General features: G+C 40.8%; 2 protein-coding genes across 13 annotated transcripts in view; one reads left to right on the top strand and one right to left on the bottom strand.

Annotated features, from left to right (window-relative positions):
* The window catches only part of arhgap24 (Rho GTPase activating protein 24), a 69328-nt gene extending 64246 nt beyond the window's left edge, over positions 1 to 5082 (top strand). For all 6 annotated transcript variants that reach the window (XM_008424527.3, XM_081613421.1, XM_008424530.3 and 3 more), the window contains 4 exons: positions 174 to 247; positions 323 to 444; positions 522 to 1692; positions 2641 to 5082. In XM_008424527.3, the coding sequence (XP_008422749.2) occupies positions 174 to 247; positions 323 to 444; positions 522 to 1692; positions 2641 to 2905 (1632 nt within the window). In that variant the 3' untranslated portion in view covers positions 2906 to 5082. The remainder of the gene's footprint in view (positions 1 to 173; positions 248 to 322; positions 445 to 521; positions 1693 to 2640) is intronic.
* A 900-nt stretch (positions 5083 to 5982) lies between these two features.
* mapk10 (mitogen-activated protein kinase 10) overlaps positions 5983 to 12501 on the bottom strand; it is a 41341-nt gene continuing 34822 nt past the window's right edge. For 4 of the 7 annotated variants that reach the window (XM_008424534.3, XM_008424535.3, XM_008424536.3 and 1 more), the window contains exon 13: positions 5983 to 10275. In XM_008424534.3, the coding sequence (XP_008422756.1) occupies positions 10133 to 10275 (143 nt within the window). In that variant the 3' untranslated portion in view covers positions 5983 to 10132. Of the gene's footprint in view, positions 10281 to 12501 lie in introns of all 7 variants that reach the window. The other 3 variants (XM_008424541.3, XM_008424538.3, XM_008424539.3) reach the window with 3 other exon arrangements.

The raw sequence follows: 12501 nt of genomic DNA, 5'->3' as shown, positions 1-12501 counted from the left end.
ATATTTACACCTAGTAGACCTTTGATATACACATCTCCTAGCTGAGTAAGAGACATCTGTTTGATCATATTTCACATGTAGTTTTTTTTCTGTTTTTTTTTTGTTTGTTTGTTTGTTTGATATAGAGTTGTGGTTTTTGAAATTTTAACATGAACAACTTCTCTAACCTGCAGGGGATGAAGGAACTGAAAAGACTTGTGGAAAGTCTACCTCCAGTAAACTATAACCTCCTCAAGTACATCTGCAGGTATGTGTTAACGATAGATGAAATTCAAGCCATTGGAAGTGGTTATCAGGTATATATGTTTGTGTTTTTTCATAGATTTCTTGATGAAGTGCAGTCATACTCAGGAGTGAATAAAATGAGTGTCCAGAACTTGGCGACGGTCTTTGGGCCAAATATCTTAAGGCCAAAGATTGAGGATCCGCTAACAATCATGGAAGGTTGGTGTTAAGAACGTCCCATCTGTCTGTTATGGTGTTTCCTTTATATAATGATTTATGATCTCTTTTTTTCCCAGGAACTGTCCTGGTCCAGCAGCTCATGGCTGTTTTGATCGGCCACCATGACGTGCTGTTCCCCAGAGATGAAGACGAGCCCACAGCGCTCGAACTCACCAACAACAACAACATCGAACCACCGAAGGGACAAATCCCCACAACTACCTCGGCCGTCAGCGCCCTGTCTCAGAATGCAGAGAACAACAACACGCAGCTGATGCGGCAGTGTGTTTGGGACACCGAGTCTCGGTCGCACCGCCAACAAATAGACAACACCGGCTCGCCACGGTCGGCGAGCCCGAGGACAGTTATCACGGGACGCTTTGAAATGTCACGTAGTCCGCCCCTCATGGTGAAGAAGAACCCAGCTTTCAGTAAAGGTAGTGGCATCGTTACTAACGGTTCCTTCAGCTCCTCGCCCCCAGCAGATTTCAATAAGACCCAGAACCTGACTGGAGGCGGGAGTTTGCCCATGCGTCGAAGCGGGGCGCTTAAAGGCCCGGGCACAAAAATGGGCACCAGCGGGGTGACAAGTGGAGGCAGTCCTGCTGCGAATGGGACGGGTGCTCTTCGACTGGGGATGTCGGGGTCCGACATGATCACAGGAGGTCCGACCAGCCGCAACGGTCTTTGGGTACAAAACAGCTGCGTTGCACTTCGGGAGAACAAGACGCGTGACGTCTCCAACAACGGGGATCAAACGACCAATCAGAACCGCCTGTCCACGTACGACAACGTCCACCTGAACCATCAGAATCTGCAGAATCAGGTCACCAGCATGTGTCTGAACACCAGCTGCGAGGACAAGCAGAGCGTGGACAGCGCCACCTGGTCCACTTCCTCCTGCGAAATCTCCCTCCCTGACAACTCCACCTCCTGTCGCTCGTCCACCACCACCTGCCCAGAGCAGGACTTCTACAGCGGACAGTACGAAGACCTGGATGGACCAGCTCAGGAGGGAGCGCCTCTGCAGTTGGGCGGAGGAGGAGGAGGTGGCGGGAGCAACAGCAGCAGGGAAGGGAGCGGAGATGGAGCAGTGGGGAGCAGTCGCGGCACCAGTAGCAGTGATACCAGTGAAGGTTTCACCACTGGGAATGGACCTGGGAACCACAGTGCTCTGCACAGTCTGGTGGCCAGTCTGAAGCAGGAGATGCACAAACAGAAGACAGAGTATGAGGCCAGGATAAAAAGGTACAGATTCCATTTGTAACCGTTCTCTTCCATTAGTCGTTCAAATAGCTGCTTCTACAGCCTCACGCTATTTTTGTGATTTAAAAGAAAAATTATATATTTTTAAAACTTTATTCCACATTTGTGCCAAATGTCCTCCACAATCACAGAAAAAGAACGTGCAACAACAGGTTCCATAAGCATACCCTTAAATTAATACTTTGCTGAAAGGCGTTAGGATTCAGTTTCAACATTGAGTCTTGGGGATCTAGTAGGTTTTCGGTTTTCTACAAAATAACAAAAATGAAAAAAAGAGGCACAGTTATTAAATTTTTTTTGTTGTTTTAAAATCATTGTCATGTTTGCCACAAATGAACATTGCATCAGTGAAAATCTTATCCCATCTGTGTCAAAAATTGCTATATTAAAATGTAAATAGTCATGATAAATTAATTATAAAGTCTTTAGATTATAGACATTACAGCATTTCCATCCATACGTTTACATTTTTCTGGCATTTCTGTTTATGTTGTTACCTTAGTACTTATTTTTTGATACTAACTATTTTACAATAACATCTTTATTAATACTGTTTATTTCTTTAATTAGTCACTACTCACATCTCTTTTTTGGATTTTGCTTTTGAATCTTTCAAGATATTAACAATAATCAGCCTGGCAGTTTTACCTCCTGTCATTATCAAAAAGGATATAAACCAACATTGGAGGCTTCACAGTGCAAGACAAAAAACCCATGTCAAAGACACTTTGATTGCAAAGTGTGACGGGTGCCCTAATTTATAGAAATAATTAATTTCATGAAGAAAAATAGAAGGATAAGTTGTAGATCACTTTCTTTTTCCACAAGTTTTTTTTTTTTTCTGTGCTGAGGTGGTTTGTTGACAAATTGCTCACTTGTAATTTCTTCCCATGTTTTGTTATTTATTTATTTTTTTATTTTTTGCTCCAGCTTGGAGCAGCGCAACCTGGAGCTGGAGACGGAGATGGTGGGCCTACACGAGGAGCTGGACCAAGAGAGGAAGAAGTACACCATGGTGGAAATCAAGCTGCGCAACGCCGAACGGGCCAAGGAGGACGCCGAGCGGCGAAACCAGATGCTGCAGAAAGAGATGGAGCAGTTTTTCTCCACGTTCAGCGACCTCACGGCGACTGGCAGCAGCGCAGCCGCAGAGCCCCGCCGACCGGACCGAAACAACGCCATCTGGATACAGTGAACGGCAGACTGTGGTTCATTTATTCATTTCTTAGATGTGAATGCCGATGGGACTTGGGACAAGATTAGGATGCTGACTGAAGGAAATTTGGGCCTGTTTTTTATATTAAAAAAATATATAAAATAAATATATACAGCTAAAAAAGGGATATCTGTGTAAATATAGACATCACCTGGAGTGATGTCAGGCTTACATTATATCTGTACATAGCGTTATTTAAACACCTCATGGACACTTTCTAACCTTCTCAGAAACTGCTGTGGTGCTCACTCACTGGGAAGTGGAATAAAGAAAAGCTTCATCAGTGTGCCAGTAAACTATACATTTTATGTGGGGAATGTAAAATGTCAAAAAAAGAAAAAATCAATCGTGGACCTAAAAATAATCAAGTGATACTCCTCACCAGTTTTATTCATTTCTTATTGCCCTGTTGTGTCATTCTGTGTAGGCTCATGTACATAGGGGGGACACGACACAGACGACTGCAGTCAAATGTTTGTAACTGTATCTGTCACTTAAATGTCCGTGATATTTAAGCAAAGTCGTCATGGTGACGTATCAGGATTGTTTTTGTCCCTGCACTTGCATGTTTGTCCAGCCTCCTCCAGTTGGTACTGAATGTTAAACTGGTGAGTGTATTGTGTATTTGCTTGTACTTCTGTGTAGTTACATTTACTCATGACCAAAAAAGGAAAAAAAAGAACCTTTCTGTAAATGTTATTTTATTTTTGTTAGATGGTTGAAGACACTACTTGTTAGTCTGCACTGTGGTTTTGATTGTTGTTTAAATGGCATGGTAGCAGTTCAAATGGAGGTTTTGTAGCTTAAAAAAAAATGCAATTTAAACCTGGCACAATTGGTCAGTTGCATACCGTGCCAGTTAGAAGTTTACTTGCGCTCATCGTTGACCAAGCATGGCATATAAATTTTTGGGCTTTTAATGATGGATTTGAATGAATCCTTCCTCATGGTGGAACGATTATCCAACAAACCTCAGTAAATTTTTTCTGTAGAAAACAAGCTTCTGTCAATGCCAATGTCGTGCTGATGGACATAAAACGATGCTCCACGTTCAACTTCTTATAGTGGACGGTATATTTCGAAGCTTTTATGTATAATGTTGACATAGTGTGAAGGAAATTCACAATAAATTAAAAGTTGTACATGCACTACTAGAGTTTCATGCTAGATAATCATTCCACCTTCGTGACAGAACACTATAAAACAACAAAAAATCATTAGGGGCCCCACACTTAATCTAAGATGTACGCCCGTAATGAGTGTAAACATCTGACTGGCACTGTCAGACATGCAGGCAACAAAAATGTGTCCAGAATACAGAATTTGAGGAGGAAATATACATTTTCACTTCAAGAGATATGTAGCAAATTCTAATTTAAACTCTGAATAAGATGCTAGTTGTAAAAGACGATCGTATATAAACACCCGTCAGGTGATTTTTTATTTTATTTTTTATCTTAGCACAAGCGCAAAAGGTGCAGCTGGATAATTACCAACACAGCTGTTTTTAACTGTGAAAAAAAAAAAAAAGAAAATCTGACTGGAGCAAGAATTTCGTCTGCACCAATGACATTAAATCTACTGGCAGATGACGAACGCGTGAAGGTGCATGGGGTTCACGAGGGGTTTGTGTACAATAACCGAATATGCGTCTAGTGACTTTTTCTATTCACCAAGTGTAATGTATGTAGCTTCAAACCAAACGTCTGCACACGGTGTGGATTTGCTAATGGGTACAAGTCCAGTCGTGTGAGTCGGGAACACGCTTAACGCTTCTCTGCCAGAAGTTGTTCCCCGTTTTAAACCTGCTGCTGGTCATTGCAGGACATCTGGAATGTGTGCGCAGAGAAAAGAAAAGTGCCTGGACAACCAAATAAAGAGAGGGGCCTCTACGCTTCTCACTTCACACTCTTCGCCGGGAAATAATACGCTCTAGTTCAGCTGACTGGAGACACCTCACTCTGTGAATTCCACACAAAGAGCAGATAATGGACTGAGGTGATGGCGGATACTGAAACTCATGCAAGAAGTGATACTTGATGTTCAAAAGAACCTTGAAAAGACGTGACGTTATAAATAAAAATGCAATTCCTGTGAGTCTTGTGTCACTTCTGGGTGTCTTTCAAAGAATAAATGTGGACTTTTTATAACTAGAAGACTCAGTTGGATGTTACTTGGCTATTTATTATATATTTAAAAAAAAAAAAATTGCATGTTTTGCGCTATAGCCTATCCTTATGTTTAAAGTTGTCTGAGTCATAAAGACAGGAGTAAAATTTGAAAAATGGTGCTTTGTCACAAGAGCAGAAGCTCTAAAATGTCCAAATTAATATCCTGGAAGGGATGCAGTGCACACATTAATATTTTTGTGTAACTTTGCTAATAAAACAAAAGCAGGACATTAGCTATTTACAGAGCTATTAATCAAGCAACACAGGAAGTATATTTATTGCACATACATTTTTATCACCAATACTAAAGATTCTTATTAGATTTTGACATGACGGATTGAAGCAAATAATAATAAAAATGTATATAAAGATTTTACACAGTAAAAATATTTTCTCACCATAATCTATTTCTCACAAATCCTTCACACCCTCAAGGGTTATGTGACTCAATATGTGTATTCCATTCCCAGTTAATGTACATGCTTTTCTTCCCAAACGTTTTAAAAGTTATTGCACTTGCCTTGATGATATGATACGCTAACTGAAAACTAATTTCCAATGTAAATATTGAATATTGGCATCCCATTAGGCTTGCTCATCACCAATGCAGCACTGTTGGATGCTGAGGAAGTGAAAACGATTGCATGTGGCACTTCTAACAACTCTACACTATATTGACGTTTCCAGGAATCCCAGGAGGCGGCATGGAAACTTGTCTGCTAACTTAATAAGAGAACACTAGAAGACTAAGGAATAAAATCCCTTTGCTTTGTGTATTTATTGTGCAATAACGGTTTAGGAGATTCTGCCAGACAACATGCATGATACTTGTCTACTTTTCATATGAAAGACTTAAACTAAAGAACAAAAAAAAAACAACCATAGTTCAAGATCAAAGGTTTTCTTTATTTTCAATCACATACATATACTATTTGTACATACACAGTTCCTTTAAAATGTTGTGTTTACAGTAACAGCTTTCAATATTTTTTTTATCTTTTTTTTTTTGTTTATTTGTTTGTTTTGTTCTGTTTTCATTTGCGTTAATTTTGACTTTTACTCGAAACGCTATATTCTGAAGCTTTGAGATCGGCGTGAAACAGATACAGTTTCTTTTTGTCTTTTTTTTTTCCTGACAATGTCAAAAAGAATGACTTGTTTAAAATAGCACGGAGCAAAAAGAATTAAGAGAGAAGGAGTCGGAAAAGAGCCGAAGAACATCACCTGATTCAGATGAGCTATACAGGGTTTTCATTGTTGGAGACACTTCGCCTGACCCTCGCAGTAGCTTGCCTCCCTGTTTGAGTGCAATAAAAATGTTTATTGCATTTTTTTTTTTTTTTGGAGTGTTATTATTTACAGTCGAGCTTGTGAGAAAGAAAATCAGTAGGTCGGGGATCACTACTACAAGACGTATCCTAACCTGTGACGTGTACTCTTCTTTTTTTTTTTTTTAGTATTTGCAATGTTATGGCTAAATGACAGGTCAGTCATCCTCAGAGTACAGATAGAAGTCTGAGAGACGCACACGTTGTTGATTCAGAACACACAAGAGATCACTTTGAAATATTTCCGCAAAAACCTGGATCATGATTGACAAGTAAAGTTTTTGAATCCGTTGGTTAATGTGACTGAACACCAAGAGACACACAAACAACTTCCCAAACACACAGCTGAGCTCGTCTTTGACATTCTCGAAAGCAGCTGCAGTAAAAGTCCAGATCAGGTCACAACTTAAAATTGTTCCTAATTTTTTTTTTTTTTTTGCTGGTCAAATTTCAAGACAATGACATGCATGCTTGTGAAACTCTGTTTCTACATTCGGTGTTGGGGGGAAAACCCCCCCAAAAAAACCCTTCTTCAGGCACATTAACCAGGATCAAAAGCACCTTTAATCACAAGAAAATTTTCCAGAGGGATGTTGAATAAAAAGATGAACAGTTCACATTCAGAAAAGAGGGGGGAGGGAAAAGAAAGACATTAAGTTGTGTCAATATTTCTATATTCTAAGCGACCGGGAACATGTCAAGATACGGAAAAAAAAGAAAAGAAAAGAGTGTTATACATGGTTCAAAAATGCCTTGTAGAAAAACTGTAACACTACTGTGTGTATTTGTGGTATAAAGGAGCCAACGCAAGCTGTGGAAACTCCTGTAGGTGAAAAAAAAATTTTATTTGAACATTTTAAAACACAAAACATTTCAAAGTCGCACCCTGTTTTTTGAAAGATTGCCCTGACCCCAGACCCTGAACAGAAAGCCAGGCTAGCCGTAGGTTACTCTGGAGACGCCAACCTCAGTCGCCCTCTTCTCTGTGGTGCCTGCACTGCGCTGACATCAGGAGTGTTAACAAAGTAGCTGTTCCAAGTCAGGATTTTTGTATGTGAACAATGTTGTGGCTCGACTGCAGGAAAACAATTACATGTCGTACTGCTGAGATTGAGACTATACACTGGCAGACGCCACCAACTCAGCAATTCTCCACACCTCTCTGCTGTTATATGTGCAGTTTGTGACGATATGTATAGTGGAGGCATCCTGCTGCATTTTTATCTCGACAATGTATTTAACAAACAATGGCTTAAGTCAGGAGTTTTCAGTCGGCTTAGTTCACGCCGTGCAGCTCAAACAAGTTTATGATGAGGAGAGCATTAACAGTTATGTTGATGGGTCGCTACGCTAGCAGAGAAACAACATTTCAAAGAGAATTTCAATGTAACCATAGCAACATACAGCATACTTTTGGGCACATTTAGTTTGTTTGTTTGCTTGTTTGGATCCCCATTTGCCATTGCTGGGACAATATTTAGTGCCCATTAATCTACTGAATTTAAATAATTTGCCATTTTGCCTCAATATAAAATAAACCCAATTTCATCATTGACACTTTGGATATTTGTTAATATTCTTAATATCATAAGAAGCTAAATTCCTGCTCACCAATTTTGTCTGATTTCATAAAAATGGAGGGGCTGGTTGACCTTTTGACCTTTGACCTTTCATTAATATCGTCAAAGGCAAAGCGGCACAAACGATTTTTTTTTTTTTTGCTGCGCAAAAGTAGTCGAGTTAATCGACACCCATTCCGTCTGATTTGGAGAATGTGGGGGGCCAACTTCACTCAGGTAATGTAGCAGGGTGCAGCTGAACGGTGCAGAGCAAGTAAATACGTCTCTAAAGACTCACGATGCGACAACTGTGCGTGCGCCGGCGACAAAGCTGAAAAAAGAGCTAAAAGAGCTCACAGTTTGATTGGTTAAATTACCAGAGCCATCCTGGAAAAAAAAAGATGGAGGTAAACAAGACCTTCCCACATCCTTTCACCAAACTGTGGTTTAGGGACTTTTTTTTTCTTCTTCTTCTTTTTTGGTGCAGCTGCAGTCCTTTCCTCCAAAATAAACTAGCCATATTCAGATTCCTCCCACTGGTATAAATAAACAGATGAGCCATCCAGCCTAAATATCATCGAGTCAGGAAATATGGCAGTTGAATCCTATCCAGCTGCCTCTTTAAAGTGTGATGGTGTAGCGTGCGGTGACAATAAGAGCCTGTTTGTTTGCCAGGTGGAGTCACAGTTTCAAAGTTAACACTCCTTGTTTGCCCATAAATCTCTCCACTGTTCCACCTTTGTCTCGCTGAATGGTGTTTAAGGAGTCAAATAATTGGAAGAAGCCTTTTTGTGTTTGAACCACAGTGAAACATTTCCACTTCTTTCAACCGTGACGGTTTATACAGTGACATGCAACGCCGTGGGTCAGCCCACGGGGTGGTGGCGGGACCGTTTGTACGCCGCCAGGGGAAATGGCATGGAGATTACTCACCAGTCTAATTTATTTCTGAGAACACCGATCATTTCAATCCTGATTTGACCATCTTTTCAGTTTGCCCGTGTTTCACAGACACACCCCCGTGTCCTACTGAGACCAGACCCCGCCTCTTACTGTCTGTGGTGGATTTAGTTTACATAGCACATGAATATAAGTCTCTGTACAGACCGTTTGTTTTTTTCTCTCTCTAGCATACAGTGTGATTTGCGCAGTTTTAATCTAATCATGCACAACTACAGCGTTAGGCAGAGGGGCAACCAAGGTGGAGAGAATTAATGTGGCAAGGTGAGCGCTAGTCAGACAAAAAACAAAAAAAACAACAACAAAAAGAAAAACTCCCAGTGTACTGGCCTTCAGTCCCAAATCTGTCTGCCCTTCAGCTGTGCAGAATTACAATATTTACAAGTAGCTGCGGGTGAGAGCGACTGCACATTCCCTGAAGATGCACAAAACCCAGTAAACGGTACAGGCAAAGTTACTCCTCAAAACTCATGTTGGGTGGAAGCGACTCAGGAAATGAGTTGAGGTTCAGAGTTGAATGCAGGAAAAAAAAACGGAAATTTCTTTTGTAACCAAAAGCGATGAAGACAACGGCAGCCCACCTTGCCACAATGATTAGCCACGGATGCTTGTGGAAGTAATTAGGAGGAACCAGCAGCCGGACAAAATGCATTTTACAGGAGGCGCAGGGTTTTTTTTTTTGTTTGTTTGGATGCCATATACAAGTGTGTGTGTGTGTGGGGGGGGTGTGCGTGTGTGTGCGCGTGTGTGTGTGCGTGTGTGCGCGTGTGTGTGTGTGTGTGTGTGTGTGTGTGTGTGTGTGGGTGTGTGTGTGTGTGTGTGTGTGTGTGTGTGTGTGTGTGTGTGTGTGTGTGTGTGTGTGTGTGTGTGTTTGTGTGTGTGTGTGTGTTTCGGGACGAGGGATTATAAGCAAAGCAACTAGAGGATCAGTAACATATATCTCAGCTCATTATCTTCAGTTTAATGCCACTGCTGCTTTTTGAATGACAATGCACAGGCTTTGGGTTTCATCATGTCAGACTGCGTTTCAATAGCTTATATTTTTGTTCAGAATATATTTGTTTTGATCTTTCTTTTTTTGGGGAATTTTTTCTTTTTTTTTTTTAAACATTGTTTCAATTTTGTCGGTCATATCTGTCGGGTTCTTCACCTCCGGAAGAACATGGGGTTGCGCAGGCAGGCGGATAGTCACCTGCAGCACCCCAGGGGTCCCGCGGAGGTCTCCAGGCTGCTGTCAGTGTCTGAAGCCAGGGTCTGGTCGGTGGACATGGAGGAGATGTCGTTGATAGAGGAGGAGGGAGGGAGGCTCTCGCTGCTGTTCACGGCTGCACCTGTGCTACGGGAATCAACAGCAGCAGGAGGGTTAAAACGCAAAAGAGTTCTGATGGGGGCAGATTAATAGAAAATATATATATATATGTATAGCCAGAAGATACAGATACAAGCACGGACAGCACAGGCGGGGGGATGGATGCTGAGTAAAGTTGGGTTGCATTGCAGGTACGGAGATAACGACATTATTAACATCCGCTAAGGAGGACGGAGTCACAGCTGCAGCTCTGTTCAGATGTTCCCAATCAGCCTTTGGAGGCATGAGTGTCATGTTTGTTTATTGTTCATTTGAACAGTTTTTATGCCAGGATAAACACCGGATACAGCAAACAACATTTTTAACAACAAGAATGAGGTGCAGAAGTTTACATTTATTGTGGCGCAAAGTCAAAATGACACATTCAAGTTCAAATATAGACTATAAACAGAGAAAATTTTGTTAGACGTACATTAGCGTGTTTTTCGTCAAACTTTTAAAAAAGTTTGAATTATGTTTCATTTCGGGCTTAGCAAAAGGCTTTGCCAAAGCTTACTGTATAGCCTGGTTCATCCGTTCTGAACAATGCTTTCATACGTGTCTTTGCTCACTGTTTGATTGGGCATATTCAAATTTCATGCCATTTCTTTGCTAGCATAAAATAATCAGATATTTGTTTCATAATCTTTAGTTTTTCCGATATCTCAGCAGGCAATTATACAACGTTGCTGATGCTAATTCTCTTAACACCCAAATTCGGTGACAGGAAAACTGCAAGTTGATGAGTATGCAGGTAAAATAATCAACCAAGAACAAGGCAAAAAGGTTATTGATTGCTACAAGTGTGTGTGTGTGTGTGTGTGTGTGGGGGGGGGGGGTCCTCTCTGCAAGTCTTGAAGAGGCCTCTGGTCCTGCATGGATTTCGAGAGAATCCACATTATATTAAAAATGCTGCACCAAATTCCTGTTTTTAAGGATTACTGGAGTTGTATGTTTTAGCATTACTGCAGAATAGTTCAAGCCCCCCCAAGTTATTATGACATTCATGTCTATAAAGATTGTAACCGAGCATCCGACCAGAAGCGTACAGTGAGCGTGATGAGATGAGAGTGATTAAGATTTGGGTTGTGTGGGTTATAAATGAAAGGCCATTAAAGGCTGCCGGCGTTATTTAGGCGGCAGCTGTTGTAATCGTTCACATGATATCAATAAGCTCTTTGATAGTTCTCTCTACATTTCCATGATTTATGTCACCATAAAACACTCTGCTGCGCTGGCACAATTCATGTCTGTTCATTTGGAAGTCATTAAAACAGTTTCCCAATTTTCTTTTATTGATCGTTTGTTGAAGTTAGAATCAGTCAGCAGCAAACTTTCGGAGACCTCATCAGAGGATTCTCAGTCTCACCTGATATTCTGTCGTTTCATCATTAACACAGATTAAGTGATGAAGTGAAGGAGATCACAGAGTGATCCATTTTCAGACATGGGAACTGAGTTCACGTCTCGGCACTTGCAGCTCTGCTGGTAATGACGCGACGGATGAGATAAATCGATTTATTTCCATTAATGACTGATAATATGGAACCGGTGAGCTTTTCTTTTAGACACGCCACCAAACTGTGAGCTTTGGGAAGCTGTTTCTTTCCACACATAACATGTTTTACAACATGTGGAGGAACAAAATTTTCTAGTCTTGTTGGCTGTAGTTGACAATTAATACAGATAGAGTCGATTTTCTCTGCAGCAGTTTCTTGAAGGTGGCCACTAAGATCTTAAAAGGCATAGATCAATATAGTTTAGATTCAGAAAATCAAAAAGAATATTTAAATTATGTATTGCTTTTTTAGCGATTTTACTTCAAAGCACCTAGATAATTTAATGACCTATATGAAGCCAGCAACTGGAGCTGTGCCTTCTGAACCCATTATAGTTTTGCACATATGGATGCTGGCGTAGGTTCATCACCTGGAAGCACTCCAGAGTCTATTACCTTAAACAGAAATTTATGTTTTCTTGACAAGAAAGATTTTTTCAAACAGGAATATACCAATGGATGTGCACAGGTTGTCGGCAACCAGAAAAAAAAAAGGCAGCGAGCGCCCTTACTATCCCAAATGCTTGAAATCTGGGTGAGAAGATAAACAGATATCTTCTCACTCGCCAAAAACTGTGCTGAGAAAACACTCAGTTGATTTTGAAACAATTGGAAATTTGGCTGTATCCTCGACTACCTAATATTCACTTA

The sequence above is a fragment of the Poecilia reticulata genome, chromosome 12 (genome assembly GCF_904066995.2).
Source record: "Poecilia reticulata chromosome 12, P_reticulata-male-v2, whole genome shotgun sequence".
In the NCBI taxonomy this organism is placed as follows: domain Eukaryota; kingdom Metazoa; phylum Chordata; class Actinopteri; order Cyprinodontiformes; family Poeciliidae; genus Poecilia; species Poecilia reticulata.
The sequence above is the reverse complement of the archived record's forward strand: the minus strand, read 5'-3'. Positions and strand labels throughout refer to the sequence as shown.